The sequence below is a fragment of the Schistocerca nitens genome, chromosome 3 (assembly GCF_023898315.1).
Source record: "Schistocerca nitens isolate TAMUIC-IGC-003100 chromosome 3, iqSchNite1.1, whole genome shotgun sequence".
In the NCBI taxonomy this organism is placed as follows: Eukaryota; Metazoa; Arthropoda; class Insecta; order Orthoptera; family Acrididae; genus Schistocerca; species Schistocerca nitens.
Window position 1 is genome coordinate 82,098,590 of NC_064616.1, and position 24,062 is coordinate 82,122,651.

Consider the following 24,062-nt stretch of genomic DNA (forward strand, 5'->3'; position numbering starts at 1 on the left):
GAAGAATGTGTTTGTTGGCTATCACTATATATACCAACTTTACTTGTGGTATAACCAGCAATTCAGATCTCTTCATTGTGCATCATAAATGTATTGAAATAAGATATGTTTTTTATTTTAATCATCACAGTGACAGTTTTTAAGAGGAAAACTTGTATCATAAATAGTGATTTAAGAAATTAGAAGTGGCACTTGCTTGACACGTACAGTAGGAATAATTAAGACAGTGAAAGCTTAAGGTATGGTGAGTAGTCCAAGCTTCAGAAATAACCTGTTTCAGTCTTTTGATACCTCCATCTTCAAGGTACTTCAAAATTTGTGAAAATGCTTATTACTGACTGGCAGTTCTTCAAAATGAAGTTCTGATCAAACTTTGTAAGACTTCTAAAGAAACTTACAAAATGTTAGAAGTAAGCTAATGAGATGTTTTTGCTGGGCACCCAATACCGTCATAACAGTTGCAGAACCATTCAATGTAAGTCTACACTTAGTAGCTTGGAAAAACTATGAACATGCAGTATTAATTGCAAGCCACTTTGACATCCCAAGTACAGACTGCCATGTCTGAGGATTCATTGCAAGTTATATGGACAGTCAGTCATGAGAAGTTAGTTTGACAACCCACACATAATGGAAATATTTTAGACCTTTTAACTACAAAGAGGCATGACCTTATCAACGGTTTCAGTGTAGAGACAGTGATTAATGATCATCTTGTCATCATAATGATGATGGTTACTAAGTTAATAGACCCATCAAGAAGGCTAGTACAGTATTTATGCTGGAAATAGCAGATAAGCAGTTGTTAGCATCTTACTTAGATAGTGAATAGATGTCATTTAGTTTCAATATAATGGGTGTTGAGAAATTATGGGCAAAGTGTAAATTGATTGTAAATCATGCTCTAAAGAACCGTGTACTAAGTGTATTAAGGACGGAAAAGAACCACAGTGGTTTAATAACATTGTGTCTACAAAAATCGGTGCACAAAGCATACAGTTTCCTCCGTCTTACCTTTGCAAAAGATCTTGAGGAGAACTCAAGGTAATTCTGGTTCTGTGTAAAATCACTAAGCAGTAATTTACTAAGCAGTCATTCACTTGTCAACCAGTTTGATGTGGTGATATCAAAAGGAAAGCTGAAATTGTGAATTTCCTCTTTAAGAAATCATTCACACAGGAGGTTTATACAGACATACCATCAATTGACTGTCTCACACAGTGTCCTGTATTTAGGACATAGCAATAGGCATCCCTGGTGCAGAGAAGCAGCTGAAACTGTTGAGAACAAATGAGTCACCAAGTTTGGATGGAATCCCAGTTTGGTTATACAGGGAGACTCTATGGCATTGGCCCCTTTGCTTATCAAGAGTTCCTCACCCAGTGCAAAGTTCCAAACGACCGGAAAACAGTCCAGGTGACTCTATATATAAGAAGGGTAAAAGAATGGACTTGCAAAATTGCAGACCAATATCCTTAGCATCAGTCGGCTGCAGAATTGGTGAACATATTCTAATGTCATTTATAATGAATTTCCATGAGAGGGAAAACTTTCTGTCCACAAATCAGCACAGATTTAGAAAGCATTGCTCATGTGAAACTCAGCATGTCCTTTCTCACACAATACTTCGTGAATTTTGGATGGAGGGCAGCAGGCACATTCTATATTACTAGATTTCTGGAAAGCATTTTACATGGTGTCATACTGTAGACTGTTAACAAAGCTCCAAGTGTATGGAATAGCTTCCTAGATACACGAGTAAATCTAAGACTCATTATGTAATAGAACCCAGTATTTTGTCAGCAAGTGTTCAGCAGATACAAGGGTATCATCATTGTCAGGACTGCCAGAGTTAAATGTGACAGGACTGCTCTTGTTCCCTGTGTACATAAATGATTTGACTGATAGTGAGCAACAGTCTGATACTGGTTGCTGATATGGGTATAAAATATGGGGAAAGTATCGTGGGTGACTGTGGGATACAGAAATGGCCAGGGTGAATGGAAGCTTAAAATTCAAGCTTTCGCAACAAACTGTTGCCTCATCAGGAAAGAGGGAAGGAGAGGGAAAGACGAAAGGATGTGGGTTTTAAGGGAGAGGGTAAGGAGTCATTCCAATCCCGGGAGCGGAAAGACTTACCTTAGGGGGAAAAAGGACGGGTATACACTCGCGCGCGCACACACACATATCCATCCACACATATACACACACAAGCAGACATCTCACAAGCAGACATATTTAAAGACAAAGACTTAGAAATGAAAATGAAAATAAAAATATATGGGGAGAGATAAAGGTGAACTGGAAAGTAACTGGAGATCTGGTGTGAAAAAAGGCGAGAAGGTGTTGGTTACAGCTGAGCTATGTTGGACTTGGGTTGGTAGACAACGATGTGCACAAAGGTTAGGTGGTTGTGTTGCCGCCAAAACACGTTAAAGGACGGAGAAATTCGGGAAAATTTCGAAAAAACTGCGTGTAATATATTAAAAGGAGTGGTTTTGTGGTGGCATATTATGAAAATGAGGCTAACTATTGTCTGACGAAGAAATAATGACGTTAAAACCTGTGTGAAGCGGATAAAAATTATCAGTGGTGTGCGAAAACCGGAAATGGAAATAAAGCGAAAGTTATTAGAACTAGCCGAAATGGTTGTTTAAAAGGTGAAAGGAACTGTTTGTGAACTAGAAATGTTGGATTTTATAGCGGCGGTAGTTTGTCTTTAAATATGTCTGCTTGTGAGATGTCTGCTTGTGTGTGTATATGTGTGGATGGATATGTGTGTGTGTGCGAGTGTATACCCGTCCTGTTCTCCCCCTAAGGTAAGTCTTTCCGCTCCCGGGATTGGAATGACTCCTTACCCTCTCCCTTAAAACCCACATCCTTTCGTCTTTCCCTCTCCTTCCCTCCTTCCCTCTTTCATGATGAGGCAACAGTTTGTTGCGAAAGCTTGAATTTTGTGTGTATGTTTATGTTTGTTTGTGTGTCTATTGACGTGCCAGCGCTTTCGTTTGGTAAGTCACATCATCTTTGTTTTATATATATAGGGTGTTTCAAAAATGACCGGTATATTTGAAACGGCAATAAATACTAAACGAGCAGCGATAGAAATACACCGTTTGTTGCAATATGCTTGGGACAACAGTACATTTTCAGGCAGACAAACTTTCGAAATTACAGTAGTTACAATTTTCAACAACAGATGGCGCTGCGGTCTGGGAAACTCTATAGTACGATATTTTCCACATATCCACCATGCGTAGCAATAATATGACGTAGTCTCTGAATGAAATTACCCGAAACCTTTGACAACGTGTCTGGCGGAATGGCTTCACATCCAGATGAGATGTACTGCTTCAGCTGTTCAATTGTTTCTGGATTCTGGACATACAACTGGTCTGGCGAATAGGGAGGCCAATCCACGCCGCCTCCTGTATGTTTCGGATAGCCCAAAGCAATGACACGATCATCGCAATATTCATTCAGGAAATTAAAGACGTCGGCCGTGCGATGTGGCCGGGCACCATCTTGCATAAACCACGAGGTGTTCGCAGTGTCGTCTAAGGCAGTTTGTACCACCACAAATTCACGAAGAATGTCCAGATAGCGTGATGCAGTAATCGTTTCGGATCTGAAAAATGAGCCAATGATTCCTTTGGAAGACATGGCGGCCCGGACCAGTACTTTTTGAGGATGCAGGAACGATGGGACTGCAACATGGGGCTTTTCGGTTCCCCATATGCGCCAGTTCTGTTTATTGACGAAGCCGTCCAGGTAAAAATAAGCTACGTCAGTAAACCAAATGCTGCCCACATGCATATCGCCGTCATCAATCCTGTGCACTATATCGTTAGCGAATGTCTCTCGTGCAGCAATGGTAGCGGCGCTGATGGGTTGCTGCGTTTGAATTTTGTATGGATAGAGGTGTAAACTCTGGCGCATGAGACGATACGTGGACGTTGGCGTCATTTGGACCGCAGCTGCAACATGGCGAACGGAAACCCGAGGCCGCTGTTGGATCACCTGCTGCACTAGCTGCGCGTTGCCCTCTGTGGTTGCCGTACGCGGTCGCCCTACATTTCCAGCACGTTCATCCATCACGTTCCCAGTCCGTTGAACTTTTTCAAACAGATCCTTTATTGTATCGCTTTTCAGTCCTTTGGTTACATTAAACCTCCGTTGAAAACTTCGTCTTGTTGCAACAACACTGTGTTCTAGGCGGTGGAATTCCAACACCAGAAAAATCCTCGGTTCTAAGGAATAAACCATGTTGTCTACAGCACACTTGCACGTTGTGAACAGCACACGCTTACAGCAGAAAGACGACGTACAGAATGGCGCACCCACAGACTGCGTTGTCTTCTATATCTTTCACATCACTTGCAGCGCCATCTGTTGTTGAAAATTGTAACTACTGTAATTTCGAAAGTTTGTCCGCCTGAAAATGTACTGTTGTCCCAAGCATATTGCTCGTTTAGTTTTTATTGCCGTTTCAAATATACCGGTCATTTTTGAAACACCCTATATAAACAAAGATGATGTGACTTACCGAACGAAAGCGCTGGCAGGTCGATAGACACACAAACACACACACAGAATTCAAGCTTTCGCAACAAACTGTTGCCTCATCAGGAAAGAGGGGAAGAGAGGGAAAGACGAAAGGATGTGGGTTTTAAGGGAGAGGGTAAGGAGTCATTCCAATCCCGGGAGCGGAAAGACTTACCTTAGGGGGGGGGGGGAAAGGACAGGTATACACTCGCGCGCGCACACACACACACACACACACACACACACACACACACACAGATACAAGCAGACATATTTAAAGACAAAGAGTTTTGGCAGAGATGTCAGTCGAGGCGGAAGTGAAGAGGCAAAGATGTTGTTGAATGACAGGTGAGGTATGAGTGGCGGCAACTTGAAATTAGCGGATATTGAGGCCTGGTGGGTAACGGGAAGAGAGGATATATTGAAGAGCAAGTTCCCATCTCCGGAGTTCGGATAGATTGGTGTTGGTGGGAAGTATCCAGATAACCCGGATGGTGTAACACTGTGCCAAGATGTGCTGGCCGTGCACCAAGGCATGTTTAGCCACAGGGTGATCCTCATTACCAACAAACACTGTCTGCCTGTGTCCATTCATGCGAATGGACAGTTTGTTGCTGGTCATTCCCACATAGAATGCATCACAGTGTAGGCAGGTCAGTTGGTAAATCACGTGGGTGCTTTCACATGTGGCTCTGCCTTTGATCGTGTACACCTTCCGGGTTACAGGACTGGAACCATAACCAAAAAAATTTTTTTACCGCTTTCAACACTACGGCCGCTATAAAATCCACCATTTCTAGTTCACAAACAGTTCCTTTCACCTTTTAAACAAGTTCTAATAACTTTCGCGTTATTTCCATTTCCGTTTTTCCCACATCACTGATAATTTTTATCCGCTTCACACAGGTTTTAACGTCATTATTTCTTCGTCAGACAATTGTTAGCCTCATTTTCATAATCTGCCACCACAAAACCACTCCTTTTAATATATTACACGCAGTTTTTTCGAAAGTTTCCCGAATTTCTCCGTCCTTTAACGTGTTTTGGCGGCAACACAACCACCTAACCTTTGTGCACATCGTTGTCTACCAACCCAAGTCCAACATAGCCCAGCTGTAACCAACACCTTCTCACATTATTTCACACCAGATCTCCAGTTACTTTCCAGACCACCTTTATCTCTCCCCATATATTTTTATTTTCATTTTCATTTCAGCCTCATGTTACACTGTCCACCTTCTAATACCATGTCACCCTCACAACACCCCCACAATGACCCCATTAAGTTTTATTTACATTCCCTCCGCAAACATGCCTTCGCCCTAGCCAGATTACGCTCCCATATTCTATTTTCTCAGGCTTGTCTGACATTTGCCATTACCCCCAAAGGCCTCACACTTAAAGTTCCCATCTCTGGCTGCAACCCTTCTTTCCATCAGTCCCTATACCAGTTCCAAACTGAACAATCCATTGCCCTCACCCACCTAATCCTTCACCTACACATCAACTCAGCCAATGAACACACCCGTCAACTCCTATCCTTAATAATAGTCCTTAATCTTTCCTCTCCCACATCCACACCGGCTGTTCAGAGCATCCTCCTACAGGCCAACCGTAAATTAGAACAGCATGCCACTCTCCACCTCAAAAAACTATCCAATCTCCTGGTTTCCCACCTCCGGAAAGGCAACTCACTCACCCTTCACAACCTTTCCAGCAAACCTCAACCTCCTCTCATTGCACACCAACCCAGTCTCTCCCATCTACTCAATCTCCCACTTCCAGCTCCACTCCCTCCAAAACCTCAAAATTCCAATCAACACAACCTGGAACCACAATGCCCTAATTCAGTTGTTAACCTTTCCTCCAAACCTCTGTCCCAATCCGAAACCTCTGTCCTATCCAAAGGCCTCACCTTCAGCCCCACTCCCAGATTCAACCAAACAGCCCTCGTCAAAGATTTACTGTCCTACACTCGTACTCTCTGCTGGAAATATCACTTTGCCACGAAGAAAAATGATCCTAATCCTACTCCTAATGATCCAATTCCCCAAGACACCATCCAAACTGAACCCTGCCTGGAACAGTTCCGCCCTCCTTCGCAGTGGGACCCACCTCCTCTTCCTCAAAATCACCCTCTCCAAACCTTCCAGGAATTTCTGACTTCCAGCCTTGCATCTCAATCCTTAAAAAACCTTAATCCTACTCCCAACATCACCACTGCTGAAGCCCAGGCTATCCGTGATATGAAGGCTGACCGATCCATCGTCATTCTTCCGGCGGACAAGGGTTCCACGACCGTGGTACTTGATTGTCGGGAGTATGTGGCTGAGGGACTGCGTCAGCTTTCAGACAACACCACATACAAAGTTTGCCAAGGTAACCCCATTCCCGATGTCCAGGTGGAGCTTCAAGGAATCCTCAGAACCTTAGGCCCCCTGCAAAACCTTTCATCTGACTTCATCAACCTCCTGACCCCACCGACACCCCGCACCCCTACCTTCTACCTTCTTCCTAAAATCCACAAACCCAATCATCCCGGCCGCCCCATTGTAGCTGGTTACCAAGCCCCCACAGAACGGACCTCTGCCTACGTAGATCAACACCTTCAACCCATTACATGCAGTCTCCCATCCTTCATCAAAGACACCAACCACTTTTTTGAACGCCTGGAATCCTTACCCAATCTGTTACCCCCGGAAACCACCCTTGAAACCATTGATGCCACTTCCTTACACACAAATATTCCACACGTCCAGGGCCTCACTGCGATGGAGCACTTCCTTTCACGCCGATCACCTGCCACCCTACCTAAAACCTCTTTCCTCATCACGTTAGCCAGCTTCATCCTGACACACAACTTCTTCACTTTTGAAGGCCAGACATACCAACAATTAAAGGGAACAGCCATGGGTACCAGGATGGCCCCCTCGTACGCCAACCTATTCATGGGTCGCTTAGAGGAAGCCTTCTTGGTTACCCAGGCCTGCCAACCCAAAGTTTGGTACAGATTTATTGATGACATCTTCATGATCTGGACTCACAGTGAAGAAGAACTTCAGAATTTCCTCTCCAACCTCAACTCCTTTGGTTCCGTCAGATTCACCTGGTCCTACTCCAAATCCCATGCCACTTTCCTTGATGTTGACCTCCACCTGTCCAATGGCCAGCTTCACACGTCCGTCCACATCAAACCCACCAACAAGCAACAGTACCTGCATTATGACAGCTGCCACCCATTCCACATCAAATGGTCCCTTCCCTACAGCCTAGGTCTTCGTGGCAAACGAATCTGCTCCAGTCCGGAATCCCTGAACCATTACACCAACAACCTGACAACAGCTTTCGCATCTCGCAACTACCCTCCCGACCTGGTACAGAAGCAAATAACCAGTGCCACTTCCTCATCCCCTCGAACCCAGAATCCCCCACAGAAGAACCACAAAAGTGCCCCACTTGTGACAGGATACTTTTCGGGACTGGACCAGACTCTGAATGTGGCTCTCCAGCAGGGATATGACTTCCTCAAATCCTGCCCTGAAATGAGATCCATCCTTCATGAAATCCTCCCCACTCCACCAAGAGTATCTTTCCGCCGTCCACCTAACCTTCATAACCTGTTAGTTCATCCCTATGAAATCCCCAAACCACCTTCCCTACCCTCTGGCTCCTACCCTTGTAACCGCCCTCGGTGTAAAACCTGTCCCATGCACCCTCCCACCACCACCTACTCCAGTCCTGTAACCCGGAAGGTGTACACGATCAAAGGCAGAGCCACATGTGAAAGCACCCACGTGATTTACCAACTGACCTGCCTACACTGTGATGCATTCTATGTGGGAATGACCAGCAACAAACTGTCCATTCGCATGAATGGACACAGGCAGACAGTGTTTGTTGGTAATGAGGATCACCCTGTGGCTAAACATGCCTTGGTGCAGAGCCAGCACATCTTGGCAGAGTGTTACACCGTCCGGGTTATCTGGATACTTCCCACCAACACCAATCTATCCGAACTCCGGAGATGGGAACTTGCTCTTCAATATATCCTCTCTTCCCGTTACCCACCAGGCCTCAATTTCCGCTAATTTCAAGTTGCCGCCACTCATACCTCACCTGTCATTCAACAACATCTTTGCCTCTTTACTTCCGCCTCGACTGACATCTCTGCCCAAACTCTTTGTCTTTAAATATGTCTGCTTGTGTCTGTATATGTGTGTGCGCGCGCGAGAGTGTATACCTGTCCTTTTTTCCCCCTAAGGTAAGTCTTTCCGCTCCCGGGATTGGAATGACTCCTTACCCTCTCCCTTAAAACCCACATCTTTCGTCTTACCTCTCTTCCCCTCTTTCCTGATGAGGCAACAGTTTGTTGCGAAAGCTTGAATTTTGTGTGTATGTTTGTGTTTGTTTGTGTGTCTATCGACCTGCCAGCACTTTCGTTCGGTAAGTCACATCATCTGATATAGACACACACACACACACACACACACACACACACACACACACACACACAATGACGCAGAGCAGTATGGAATGGAATTGGTTCTAGAGGTTGGTAGTAGGGAAAGCAAACGGTCAACTTCAGTTTATTGGTAGAATTTTAGGAAAGTATAGTTTGTCTTTAATGGAGACTGCGTATAGAACACTTGTGTGTTCCATTCTTGAGTGCTGCTTGACTGTTTGGGATCCCAACCAGGTCGACTTAAAGGAATACATCGAGGGATTTCAGAGGAGTGCTGCTAGATTTGTTACAGGTAGGTGCGATCAACAGGTATTAGAGAGATGCTTTGTGTACTCAAATTGGAATCTGTGGAGGAAGCGCGACATTTTTGTGAAACATTGTTTAGAAAATTTAGAGACTTGACATTTGCAGCTGACTGCACAACAATTGTACTACTGCCAACATACATTTTGCATAAGGCCCGTGAAGACAGGATAAGACAAGTTAGGGTGCATACAGAGGCAGATAGACAGTTGGTTTTCTCGCACTCCATTCATGAGTGGAACAGGAAAGGCAATGATTAGTAGTGGCTTAATGTTTCCTCCGACATACACTGTGTGGTGGCTTGTGGTTTATGTATGTAGATTGTAGAACCATTGTTGATTATCTAGATTAACTTATTCTGTTAGCTAATGCTGCAAAATCCTAGCAGAAAGCAAAAAAATGAGCACTGTTAATTTCTGTGAGAACAGATTGCAAAACAAAATTGCTATGTAGAATTTTTTGGGGGGATAAAATAATAGCTGTAACAGGCAGATGGAAATGGCACAAACTCTGAAGGTAACATATCACAGTACTGCAGCCACCTACTTCACCATCTAAATTTATCAGCTTTGCATACTGAAATCTGTGACATTCTCTCATCAACCTTACCCTAGTGAAAATTGTTCTACAGATTTCGTTTTTCGCCTTACTTAAATAACAACTGAGAAGAAAGCAGTTCAACAGTATTGAAATCTTGAAATAAAATTTAGGACAGGAACATTTGATGATTCCTGAGATACCTTCAAAATTTGTATCTAGAAGTGGAAAGGCTGTAGAATGAGAAGGCCTCACACAAGCTGATCATTTGTCACTTTACCCATCCTGAAAAGAATGCGACGGATCCCATCTTATTTAAGGACTTTATATGCCTATGCTTCCTCATGTCTGGGTCACATATAAGGTTTTGAAATCTCTGAAAGGCTCGTTATTAGGTGCACACTCTTGTGGTGTTACTTCAGCTCTGTAACCAAATGGGTAGTTTTGAAAATGAGACATACGGTGAAAAATCAGCACATTGCAAAACATTGTTGCGAAAATTTGGAGACTTGACATTTGTAGCTGACAGCGCAACAGTTGTACTACTGCCAATATAGATTTTGCATAATTTGTTGCTAGTTCAACTGTTACCTCCATAAATCTCACCTGACCAGTGTCGTGCCACCCCACTTCTTGTGATTTCCCATTAGCTATAGTCCATCTATAAACTGGAGAGCGAGCAGCTCCTTTGGTGGAGGAAGTGGCCTTTTCCAGTTGGGTTCTACAACTGCTGTACCAAAACACTAAGAAGCAGATTGTCATCAAACAGTGGAGTACAACATGTGGTGTACATAAATTGTGTTCAGGTGAATTTCTTGTATTAGTTGCCGATTCGTGTGTTCCGTATAGTTTCAAAGCATTTGGTGGAAAATGAACACTTACAAGATATGTCTGCATGTTGTGCAAGTGTCACTGTAACTTTGTGTAATAGTATGTAGGTTGTTCTACTGATGCAGAGGGGTACAGAGTGTAGATGAGCTCTGGTGGAAGATGGTGAATTGGGGTGAGACAGGAGCCATTCGAACATAGTAGAATCACTTTATTAATTTATTACAAGCTCAAATGCTCATCTGACAGTCGGAAGGTGGGCCTCAACCAGTGAGGCAGGCATCGACGAGTGGACCCCACAGCTGTGAAGTGTTGTAGTAGGGGACTGGCTCTGTGCTCGGCACAGTTTTGGCATGGTGTATTCTTGGTGTCATAGACAGTCTTGGCCAGTGGCTGAGTTGCATCAAGGCACATGTGGCAGACTCTTTTAAACCCCCACCCAGCTGTGATAAGTGACAGGTGCAGGCATGCAGGGAGTGAGCTGCGGCCTGGTGGCGACTGGTACTGGCAAGTGCCTTGGTGGGTTGGTGGCTAGTAGGGCCTCGGTGCAACTTGATGGCAGTGACTGGACCCCCTTGGTAGCCAGTCCTGTTTGGATGATGGCAGAGCAGCAGTGACCTTAACAGTGGAGGCTGACACTACCTCAAAGAAGAGAGAGAGAGAGAGAGGAGGAGAAGAAGAAGAAGAAAATGGTTTGTTCTAGTCTCATGGCTGCACAAGACATTTACACCAAGTGCCAAAGTGTGTGTGGTCTTGGTATGTGTCCGGGCACTGACTGAGTGGTAGGCAGTGGCATCTGGTGCATGGTATGACACATTGTTGGGTCAGTGTTTTGCTGTAAGTGGCTCACAATGTGGCACAGCCCATTTGTTTGCACTTGTATTTACAAGAGGTTAGGGACGCGCCTTTCAGTTTGTCAACAGACCATAAGTGCTGCATTTATCTTTCATTTTCCACATTGCGTGATTAGTGTCTAAGTGGTTAATAAATTTTGATAATTTTTATTACTAATTAATAAGCTTTAACTGCATTTGATTTGTTTACTTACTGCATTGAAGTATTAAATAAGACACCATGAAGAAAGAACAAGATGTGAAGCAGGATTTGCAATAAAAATGTCAGGAGACAGAAAAATTTGACAAAATTGAAGGCAATAAATTCATATATGAAGACAAGACACCCGAAAATATAACTTTTGTCTTCTTCAAAGCTTTTGTTGTATCACATCGTGTCCCACTTGCTACCAGGGCCAGAAGTGGCAGCGTTTGTGACAAATTACTTAATGTACTGCTTCACATATTTTCTCGGAAGTGTTAATTCACAGAATCAAATTAATTCTCTTTACAGTTACACTATTAAAATCAGACTCAATGTGGCTTGTTGGCCCAGTGGTTAAGTGCCAGTCTACAAATCCAAAGTTCTCAGGTTCAGTCTCCTGTCAGTCCTAGGATTTTTATTTGTCACTCATACTTCCTTGTACCACAGGCAATTATTGATAATCTGAAAAGTGCCTAATTGCACCGTGACTTGGAGACCCCATTAAACTTGAGTTTTTCTTTTAAGTGGCTGGGTAGAATGAAGTGTACTGAAGTTCTGTGGCATTCAAACCAACCTTTGGGTTGATGACAGCTTTATATTAAGGGTCATAAGCCTCACTTTGATTAATGATACAGGGGCGATAATTAGAGATCTTTAGCAATCCAACTACTTTCAGGAAGATTGTAAGATCTGACTACTGGACAGCGATATGCACACCACTAACAAGTCGTACAAAATACATCACCTTGAGCTGGCTCCTAGCAACTTCCACCTATAATATCTTGCCCCCACCCCCACCCCCCAATAAAAGAACAAGAAGAAGCAGGCTTCTGATTCTTTGAGCCTTTCTATACTTGAAAAGTAACTTCATTGGATGAAGGATCACGAACTATTGATTTCAGTTAAACACCTTGAAACCCCAACTCTGCACTACACTATTGATGGGACATTGCACTCTTTAATCTACTTTCCTTCCTACAGGGCACACAACTTACCACCCCAATCCCACTAGACCTGGCAGCCAGCTGGCTGCGTATTTTGTCAAGTTATTCTGTAACATGCTGCTACTTGCCAGAACTGAACAAAAGTTTCTTTCCATTAGACATTGGAAAACACAGGCCATCATGGGATATCACAAGCCCTTAAACCACCTTAATTGGTTCCATCCACAACCTAGTTAGAAGTATTATGGAAAGACCAGCGCACATGTAACTACCCACAAGCTTTGGTATAATTTTGCAGTCCTGGTTTAAGTATCAGTTATTTTCTTAATGAATAAGGAAAATCAGTTGTCACTGTTACTCACTGTAGAGCCATATTTTAAGACTGTTAACTGTGGTTTTTGTCATATTTTTCAATACATCTACATCTACATGGATACCTCTGTAAATCACATTTAAGTGCCTGGCAGAGGGTCCTTCGAACCACCTTCACAATTCTCTATTATTCCAATGTCATATAGCGCGTGGAAAGAAGAAACATCTATCTTTTCGTACGAGCTCTGATTTCCCTTCTTTTATCGTGCTGATCATTTCTCCCTATGTAGGTCGGTTGTCAACAAAATATTTTCAAATTCTGAGGAGAAAGTTGGTGATTGGAATTTCATGAGAAGATTCTGTCACAACGAAAAACGCCTTTCTTTTAATGATGTCCAGCCCAAATCCTGTATCATTTTTGTGACATTCTCTCCCATATTTTGCAATAATAGAAAACGTGCTGCCCTTCTTTGAACTTTTTCGATGTACTCCGTCAGTCCTATCTGCACAGCAGTATTCTAAAAGAGGATGGACAAGTGTAGTGTAGGCAGTCTCCTTAGTAGATCTGTTACATTTTCTAAGTGTCCTGCCAATAAAACACAGTCTTTGGTTAGCCTTCCACACAACATTTTCTGCGTATTCCTTCCAATTTAAGTTGTTCGTAATTGTAATACCTAGGGATTTAGTTGAATTTGCGGCTTTTAGGTTAGACTGATTTATCGTGTAACCGAAGTTTAACGAATTCCTTTTAGCACTCATGTGGATGACCTCACACTTTTATTATTTAGGATCAGTTGCCAATTTTCGCACCCATGAGATAGCTTTTGTAAATCGTTTTGCAGTTTGTTTTGATATTCTGATGACTTTATTAATCGATAAACGACAGTGTCATCTGTAAACAACCTAAGACGGCTGCTCAGATTGTCTCCCAAATTGTTTATATAGATAAGGAACAGCAAAGGGCCTATAACACTACCTTGGCGAACGCCAGAAATCACTTCTGTTTTACTCGATGACTTTCCATCAGTTACTACGAACTGTGACCTCTCTGATAGGAAATCACAAATCCAGTGACATAACTGAGACAATATTCCATAAGCACGCAATTTCACTAAAAGCTGCTTTTGTGGTACAGTGTCAAAAGCCTTCCGGAAATCCGTAAGTACGGAATCGATCTGCCTTGTCAATAGCACTCAACACTTCATGTGAATAAAGAGCTAGTTGTGCTTCACAGGAACGATGTTTTCTAAACCCATGTTGACTATGTGTCAATAGACAGTTTTCTTCGAGGTAATTCATAATCTTTGTTCACAATATATGTCCCAAAATCCTGCTGCATATCGACATTAACAATATGGGCCTGTAATTTTATGGATTACTCGTGCTACCTTTCTTGAATATTGGCGTGACCTGTGCAACTTTCCAGTCTTTGGGTACAGATCTTTCGTCGAGCAAACGGTTGTATATGATTGTTAGGTATGGAGTTAATGCATCGGTATACTCCGAAAGGAACCTAATTGATATACAGTCTGGACCAGAAGACTTGCTTTTATTAAGTGGTTTAAGTTGCTTCCCTAATCGGAGGATATTTACTTCTACGTTACTCATGTTGGCAGCTGTTCTTGACTCGAATTCTGTAATATTTACTTCGTCTTGTTTTGTGAAGGCATTTTGGAAGGCTGTGTTTAGTAACTCTGCTTTGGCAGCACTGTCTTCTATAGTATCTTCATTGCTATCGCACAGAGAAGGCATTGATTGTTTCTTGCCTCTAACATGCTTCACATACAACCAGAATCTCTTTGGATTTTCTGCCAGTTTTCAAGACAAAGTTTCGTTGTGGAAACTGTTATAAGCATCTTGCATTGAAGTCCTCGCAAAACTTCGAGCTTCTGTAAAAGGTAGCCAATCTTGGGGATTTTGTCTCTCTTTAAATTTGGCACGTTTGCTTCATTGTTTCTGCAACAGTGTTCTAACCCGTTTTGTGTACCAAGGAGGGTCAGCTCCGTTGTTTGTCAATTTATTTGGTATAAGTCTCTCAATTGCTAGTGATACTATTTCTTTGAATTCAAGCCACATCTGGTCTGCACTTGTATTATTAATTTGGATTGAGTGGAGATTGTCTATCAGGAAGGCTTCAAGTGAATTTTTATCTGCTTTTTTGAATAGTTATATATTCCGGTAATTTTTGGAGGATTTGGGGATTACAATATTCAGTCTCGCTACGACAACCCTGTGTTCACTAATCCCTGTATCAGTTTTGATGCTCGTTATTAACTCAGGATTATTTGTTGCTGAGAGGTCAAGTGTGTGTTCACAACCGTTTACTATTCGCGTGGACTCATGAACTAACTGCTCGAAATAATTTTCAAAGAATGCATTTAGCACAATTTCAGATCATATTTTATGCGTACCTCCAGAATTAAACATGTATTTTCGCTAACATATCGAGGGTAAATTAAAGTCACCACCAACTATTATCGTATGAATCGGGTATGTTTTTGAAATCAAACTCAAGTTTTCTTTGAACCTTTCAGCAACTGTATCATCTGAATTGGAAAGTTGGTAAAAGGCTCCTATTATTATTTTATTGTGGTTGCCGACAATGACCTCTGCCCTTACTAACTCACAGGAAGTATCTATTTCAAATTTCGCGACAAGTTAAAGTACTTCCAACAGCAACAAACACGCCACCATCAACCCTGTTTAGCCTATCCTTTCGGAACACCGTTAGGTACTTTGCAAAAATTTCAGCTGAGCTTATATCCGGCTTTAGCCAGCTTTCAGTGCTTGCTCTATCTACATTCTTACTGTTTTTGGCATGCACCCTTTGTGACTGAAGCCCTTCTTGTGTTTTCCCGAGACCATCTAACCTAAAAAACTGCCCAGTCCACGCCACACAGCCCCTGCTACCCATGCAGCCGCCTCCTGCGTATAGTGGACACCTGACCTATTCAGCGGAACCCGAAACCCAACCACACTTTGGCGCAAGTCAAGGAATCTGCAGCCTACACAGTTGCAGAACCGTTTGTGCCTCTGATTCAGACCCTCCACTCGGCTCTGTACCAGAGGTCCGCAATCGGTCCTGTCGACTGTGCTGCAAATGGTCAGCTCTGCTTTCATCTTGCAAGCAAGAATGGCAGCCTTTACCACTTCCGTTAGCCATTTGAAACCAGAGAGAATCTCTTCTTATCCAAAGTGACGCACATTGATATCGACGTGAGCAACCACGTGCAGTTGGCTGCACCCTGCGCTCTTCATGGGATACGGGAGGACACTTTCCACGTCTGGAATGACTCCACCCGGTATGCACACAGAGTGCACATTGGTTTTCTTTCCCTTCTTGTTAGCCAAGTCCCTAATGGGCCCCATAACGTGCCTAACATTGGAGCTCCCAACTATCAATAATCCCACCCTCCGTGATTGCCTAGATCTTGCGGGCTGAGTGGTTTCCTCTGAAACAGGACAGGCGACAGCATCAGCCACAGACAGCACCTGGAACCTGTTCATCAGTCAAACTGGGGAGGCCTTACGTGCGGCCGCATGGGAAGTCTTTCGACGCCTGCTTCGCTCCGGGGCGACCTCCCACTCGACCACAGGTGCAAGCAGTAACTGGGTTGGCCACCGGTGAGGACCGATCGGAGGACTCAGATGTGCTGGACATCTGTTGGATCCCCTCAGCCGGCCCACAACAGTGGTGCCCATCCACTGCAGCCTCAAGCTGTGTAACCGAAGCCATCACACCCTGACGCTGAGAGTGAAGTGTCACCAACTCTGCTTGCATCTGCACACAACTATCGCAGTCCCTGTCCATACTAAGCACTGTGGAAAACTAAACTATGCAGATAAACGGACTATCAGCACGTGCTGCGCAGGAACTGTGTCTAATAATATGCAGAGATTCAAATACCTAACTATTGAAGAACTCAGGTGAAACTAAATAATTTGCCCCTGAGTAGGAACTTGTAATATGTCACAAAATCGGTTTACTTTCCGACGCAAATGAAAACACGAGAACTGTGCCTATTACATATTAAATTCACACACAGAAACTCTAGAAACTAATAAATAATAAAATTCATGTTAAACAAATAGCTGTTAAATTCTAGGTGAATATCACATTATTTACTCATTTTGTGTAAATATTCACTTGATTGTAAGTTAATAATGGTTGAAGTGCCTAAGACAGTTTCCTAATTGCACTTTTTGTATTATGAATTGCAGGTGACAAATTGGGAAGAGTCGTTCATATTATCCAGTCCCGTGAGCCATCTTTGCGTGATTCCAATCCTGATGAGATAGAAATTGACTTTGAAACCCTAAAACCATCAACCCTGCGTGAGCTGGAATCATATGTTGCCTCTTGTCTGAGAAAAAAGCCACGTAAGCCATACTGTAAGTCACATTACTAACATCCTGCTATTTTGTGACATTCCCAGTACTAAATAATGTTTTAATGAATTCAAGTTTTCATACCAATATTAGAGAGGGCCTTCATTTGCTTTAAATGTCATTATTGTACATTATAAATCAGCTCAGTTTCGTGGATACTGGATGTTATTATTTACAAGAGAATTACATATCATTTATTCACACTTAATACTGGGAATGTTGCATGACGTGTGTGGTTCTGCCATAGTGTTTCATTGCTATTTTTGCATGAGAGGTAAATGATAGGTAGTAGTAATTACATTAAAAGCCTGTGTGTATGCTGATACCCAAAGGTACATCTGTGGATTTCCACAGTAATAACAACATTGTGGCTAAAAACTGGAGGAAGTTGTAAATAGTAACAAAATTTCCATTTACTTATGTTACATATCATATATGTAAATGATTGCATGAAGCAATAACAAATGTTTGTTGGGTATTTTTGGAATAATTTTGCTTCTGTCCTCATCCTGTAGTTAAAAACTGCTTTACCTACACGTATTGACAATGTGTTGGGAAGATCTTAAGTTTTGCTCAATCTGGGAAACATGTTCCTGAAATCATCATTGGTCTCTAGTTACCAGTGCTGTAAAAGGTGGGAACTTCCAGCTTCCCTCAGTTAGTACTTTGTCATGTGTAAGCAACCAGCTAAAATATGCACCAAAGTTAAACATTGTTTAAACTGCATCAGTAAAATTAAGAACATGGTCTAAGTTTCAAGTTAGGTGAAGCAAAGTGACTGTTCACTGATGTGCGAGATCAAATTGAAATTGGTGATCTACAGAAGTTTGGTCATTTTTGATGATAAGGAGAAGGCAACGATATAGTGGCTTGTTTTGTATGTTAACAGGTATATTCTCACACCACCCACATCTCTGTGACTTTAAATTTGATGCAATATATGAGGCTGGATAAAAGAATACAATAGTTTTTTAGTAATAGGAGAAATGGAAAACACAAGTGTACAGGTTTCAGCAAACAAAACATACTAATTTAGCGGTGGTGCATCCCCAACCATCAGAGTTCCAGCACCCAGACTGTGCTGCAGTGCCTTAAAAACTTTAATAACTATCGCTACATAAATATAATGGAAAATCCTGGGTGTAATACAAATATTGGAAGGACTAAATGAACGACAACATTACTATGTAGCTGGATAACTTCCTTTTTTCAGAGCTAACTGATTTAGGACAACACACACACCGCTTTGTTGTTGCAGCTGAACCAGGTATGACTAAATTGTACCAGCAATGCAATTTAGTCCATATGTTTGGATGTGTCAGGTGGAGTTGATGTGGTTAGAGGAGAAAGGTGGTGAGAATGGAGGACACACACCACTAATTCAAGCACTCTCACACAAACTGAAAATCAGGAATCCTTCATTATGCAATATTACACCGATAAAAACTTTACTGAGGCTTAACCTACCTTTCATCCTGCTCCTAACTAAAATCCTTACTGCACCAACTCCCAATCCCCCTCTGTATGGATTGTTCCCTGCAAAAGACTTGGGTGCAAGACTTGCCGTATTAAACCCATCCAGCAAGTCCTATTCCAACCCCATAACAGGCATGTGCCTCCTGTGAAAGTAGCCAGATCATACTCGAGCTGTATTGTAACTTTTGCAGCCAACTGCCCACCAGAATGATTGGCCGCTGCTGAACTATGGCCAAGCACCCAGTAGTGGATCACACTAATGAGCACAATATAATATACTTAAGTGACTGCTTCTTCACAACTCGTGCCATCTGGATCTCCCTCACTTTCCTCCCAACCCTTCAAACTCCAGCTTCTCTGAATTACGTAGATATGGATTGAATTGTTCCTTCAGAACATACTCCAATCTGCACTCCATCTGGCCTCAATCTCTGCTAGCCCCTGCCCCATCCCACCCCTGCCCCCATATCCTCCACTTCATTCAGTCTACACTCACACCCTCCCCCTTCCCTCATTTTATCTCTCCCTCCCAATCTACTTCTCCACTTCATTATATACAACATGCAAGTCGCATTGCCCCTGCCAGGGCAAGCTAATTGGTGCCACATTGCTGTCACGTTCCCTTGCTGCCTTTCCCTTCCTGCCATTAGCCATTCCTCCCTCCCTCTCTCCCTACTCTCGACTACTTCACCTGACACAACCCCTTATCACAGTTTAGCTGCAATTCCAATAAAATGTAGTGAATTGACACACTGAAGCCGTGAGTAAGTGAATGTGCGTGCCTGTCTGTGTGTCAATGTAGTGCTGAAGAAGGAAAGTGTCGGAAAGCTTAGCAGTGTTTTCCATCTTGTTAATGTGCCTATTAACCACTCAACACCTCGACCATAATGGGAGTTGTTATCTTTGTTTCTTCCAAAATTAATCACTGTAGATTCAGATCAGAGACTATTAAATGTGGCTGCTTTATCCACACACACATTTATCCGTGTGTGTAGTGTTCCCGAAAATAAATATCCCAGCCACACAAAATACACTGAATGAATTTAGTTGGTTATGCTGTCACATATTTGTAGTTCAGACGATTTTCCAAATTTGGATATTTTAAGACCTAGAAATAATTATTTAAATAAAAATAAATTTTTAGTATTACATTTTTATGTCAGAGTAAAAAGTTAAAAATAATTTCTCTTAGCCCAATACAGATAGTTTTGAAAATTTGCGATTGTGTGTTTTTAATAGCTATGAAAATGCTTCCAAGATTTATAACAAACAATATGAGGCATGTGCAAAAAATAATAGTTTGGAAGTGAACTAGTCCTGCATCAATTATGTATTGTATGCACCCCAAGTTTTTCATAATAAATCCCACAAGTGTTTATATAGCCAATTAAAGTTCACAATTACAAATTTCCAGAACTATCTGTATTGGGCTTTATACTTTCTCAGTCTGAAATAAAAAACTTGTTACATGAAAAAGTTATTTTATTTAGATAATTATTTTCTTTCTTTTTTAGTGTTGTGGATGTGAAATTTTTCAGTTGATCTCAAACATTTTGATGGGATTACAACAGATACATGTGGCAAATTTCAGGTTTATTTCAGTTCCTCTTCACGAGTCAAACGGCGTATTGCTTCCTACTACATATGTCATAAGAAAAAACCATGAAGGTAAAAGTTAGAGAGATTTGAGCTCACACAGGGGCTTACTTGCAACTGTTATTCCCATGAACCATTTGCAACTTGAACAGGAAAGGGGGAAATGACAATGGTACACAAAGTTCACTCCACCGCACAGCAGACAAGAAAGTGAGTTACATTCCACTGTCATCCAGTTCTGTGCTGTGCTGAAAGTTTCAAGTCTTTAGCTCATGGGGAATTAATTTAAAATCAGTTGCAAAATTTGGATCAAATGGACAGATAGAGAACGAGTTAATAAAAACATAATAAAGTGAGTCATGAATGTACCAAATTTGATTGATGTTGCTTCGTACATCCCTGAGTAATGCTTTTATATCACTCCTTTTCATCCCCGCCCTCATCTGTAGGGGTGCTACAGGGTTCTTACTGCCACAGTAATTTTTTTCCAGGTTCTAAGTGATGTGTGTGCCAAGTTTGGTGAAAATTTGCTTCAGGCATTACAGAGGTTCACCTATAAATCAGATGAATTCTTGCAAACACTTTCTGCAGCAGGTAATTGACGCACTTAAAGCGTGTAGGTGCAGTGACACAAACTACTCCTCCTCCGTTATTGCAGGTAGATGGTTCTTACCCCCACACAATTGCACTGTCATCCAGTTCTGAGCTGTGTTTAGAATTTAAAGTCTGTAGCTCATCGGGAATAGAATCACTCTTCAAATTTGTAGCGAACAGACAGACAAGAAAGCATCCTAATAAAAAAGTGTTAAAATTATCCTGCTGCATATAAATTCATCAACAGCTGGCACATTCTTTGGTATGTGGCACATTTGTGCTTCTGGCTCTCCATCTAGCATCTAGGCAGACATAGGACAAAGACAGAATAATGAAAGGAAAATGTACAGATACTGAAGGAAATAGCACTCAAAACCACAAATCAGAATGCATACACAGCACAAAAATTGGAAATAATAATAATGGTGGTGGTGGTGGTGGTGGTGGTGGTGATAATAATAATAATAATAATAATAATAATAATAATGATGTAATTTTGTGCCTCTTCTCTCTCCTCCAATCCACCAAGTGCGGTGGCACAGTGGTTATGACATTGGACTCACATTGGGCAGGACCAGAGTTCAAATCCATGTTGCAGCCACCCAGATTCAGGTATTTGCAGGCTTTTACTGAAGGGTATTACCAGTTTCCTTCCCCTCCTTCCAAAATTTTAACTTGTTCTTTGTCTTGAGTGACCTCTTTGCTAACAAACTGAATTTTCCTCCTCCTCCTCCTCTGACCCAGACTATGGATCTACTATACGATCCATTTAACACTGTGTGTAAATTGTGATTGATTCATCTCACACAGATGCTAATTATTTGATTAGAGGACAAGACATGTGTCAGAAAAAGGGAATACAGCTTCACTGATATAAAAAAGAAATCAGTTTTTAAACATGTTCCATGCACATCATTTTTTACTTGTCCTGTTTCAGTTTCTCTTCATTATGTGATGCAGAAACTGTTTTAAAATTTTCAAAATCTACTGTTTTTAATGTCCGCTTTGTGTGTGTGTGTGTGTGTGTGTGTGTGTGTGTGTGTGTGTGTGTGTGTGTGCGCGTGTGCGTGTGCGTGTGCGTGTGCGTGTGCGTGTGCGTGTGTGTGTGTGTGTGTGTGTGTGTGTGCGCGCGTGTGCGTGCGCGCAAGTGAGTGTGCGCGTGCATGCGCGCGAGTGAGTGAGAGACCTCTGCAACAGTTACCCGTTCCAGCAGTAGGTAAGTAGACCTTGTCTTCTGTCAAAAACAGTGTTTTCATTCTATTATTAATGTATAATTTGAGTCAGATTGGTTGACATTGCAGTTTTGCTGCTTCAAGGGAATGCATATATAATATCTGTACATTCTTATATGTAACTCCTCTGAATTCAGTGGAATCGTGATAGTAACAAAACTGCTTCAAATAGTTTCAACTATTTTAATTCCTGTTAGGGCTTTACACAGTACTCTGGGGCCAGGGTACAGAAGGTTTTCTGAAGGGGTTTGTGAATATGTGTGTGTGTGTGTGTGTATGTGTGTGTGTGTGTGTGTGTGTGTGTGTGTGTTTGGGGGGGGGGATCATTTTTCTTCAGCTGTACCTAATGTCATTGCTTAGAGTCTTCTTCTGTCACTGTTCTCAGAGCCTGAATACTTACAAGCATGGTAGTGTGCATGTAACTACGTATATTATGTAAATTATGAAAGGAAAAAGTACTAAGACACATTTGGAACAGTTAACATACATTGTATATTGATTAGCCATCATGTGTACATGAACTGAGCACAGGACCCCGAGCTAGTGCAGCTCTTTCCTTTCCGGGGTGCATACCTTCCCTTCCTCTTCTCTCTCTCTCTCTCTCTCTCTCTCTCTCTCTCTCTCTCTCTCTCTGGAACATGTTTTGTGCCTACGGCCGGAGACAGCCGCTTATGACTGTAAGACCTGGTGATGTGTCGGCAGCTGGGCCAACACCTTGTAAATAGAGGTGGCTTAAAGGGCACGCGAGACTAACGCAGATGGGCGTGAAGTACTGGAACAGGATACGTATTAATGCTATGAAGCAAAGAACAGAGCTTCTCATATACTTATCTTTAATTTCTTCTTGTACATCTCTATGGTGAACACAAGTGAGACTCTAATTACAATCACTGTAAGGCTACTGGCGCCTTGCTAGTTCGTAGCCATTAACTTAGCTGAAGGCTATTCTGTCTCTCGGCTAATGAGAGAGAAAGGCTTCGTACGTCTAGTCGCTAGCTCTGTCGTCCGTACAACGGGGCTGAGTTCTTGTCAGTCTCTCGAGACCTGCCTTGTGGTGGCGCTAGGTTTGCGATCACACAGTGGCGACACGCGGGTCCGACATGTACTACAGGACCGCGGCCGATTTAAGCTACCACCTAGGACGTGTGGTGTCTGGCTGTGACACCACATTCCTCCCCCGCAAATCGGCGAACGGTCGTGAGATAAGGCTTCCGCCCGCCGTGGGGAGGACCCCATGTTGACGTATGCGATGAGGTGGGGAGCCTAACAACAGGCGAGGCTGTGCCACCCGCACCCGGCCATTCGGTCCGAGGGGAGCTAGGAAACGCCTGAAAACCTAGTCCAGGGTGCACGTCAACATGCGGTGTATGCGCCCGTAAAGAGACAGGAGGGGCCGAAGGGTCGACCTCCATGTGGTCGGAGAATCCGACGCGCGATGACGACAGCTGGTCCGGAGCGGGCAAGAGTTCCATGGCGGAGGACAGCTGGTCACGGGAAGCGATCGGCGGCGCGTGACCCAGGGAGGCGCGTGGTGGCTGCAGCGAAGCGTCCACTGCGGGCGGCGCCGGAGGCGGCTGCGGCGGCGGCGCGACGCCATGAGGCAAAATGGAAGGCAGCGTCGGGAACACCTGGGGATGAGGCGAGCCAGTAGATGGGTCCCCAGGGTGCTGACCTGACGGCTCCGTCGCTGAAAGCAGACGGGGAGCGGCAGAACCCAGGCGACGACAGAGGCGCAGCTGATTGAGATGCCGACGCACCTCACCAGAGGCCCCCAAAACCAAATACATCGCGCGGCCGAGGCAGCGA

General features: G+C 43.0%; 1 protein-coding gene across 7 annotated transcripts in view; it reads left to right on the plus strand.

Annotated features, from left to right (window-relative positions):
* Positions 1-24,062, plus strand: part of LOC126248046 (homeotic protein female sterile-like) — a 296,375-nt gene that overhangs the window by 226,809 nt on the left and 45,504 nt on the right. For 6 of the 7 annotated variants that reach the window (XM_049948674.1, XM_049948681.1, XM_049948675.1 and 3 more), the window contains exon 15: positions 17,191-17,361. In XM_049948674.1, coding sequence (XP_049804631.1) covers positions 17,191-17,361 — 171 coding nt within the window. The remainder of the gene's footprint in view (positions 1-17,190; positions 17,362-24,062) is intronic. The other variant, XM_049948680.1, reaches the window with a different exon arrangement.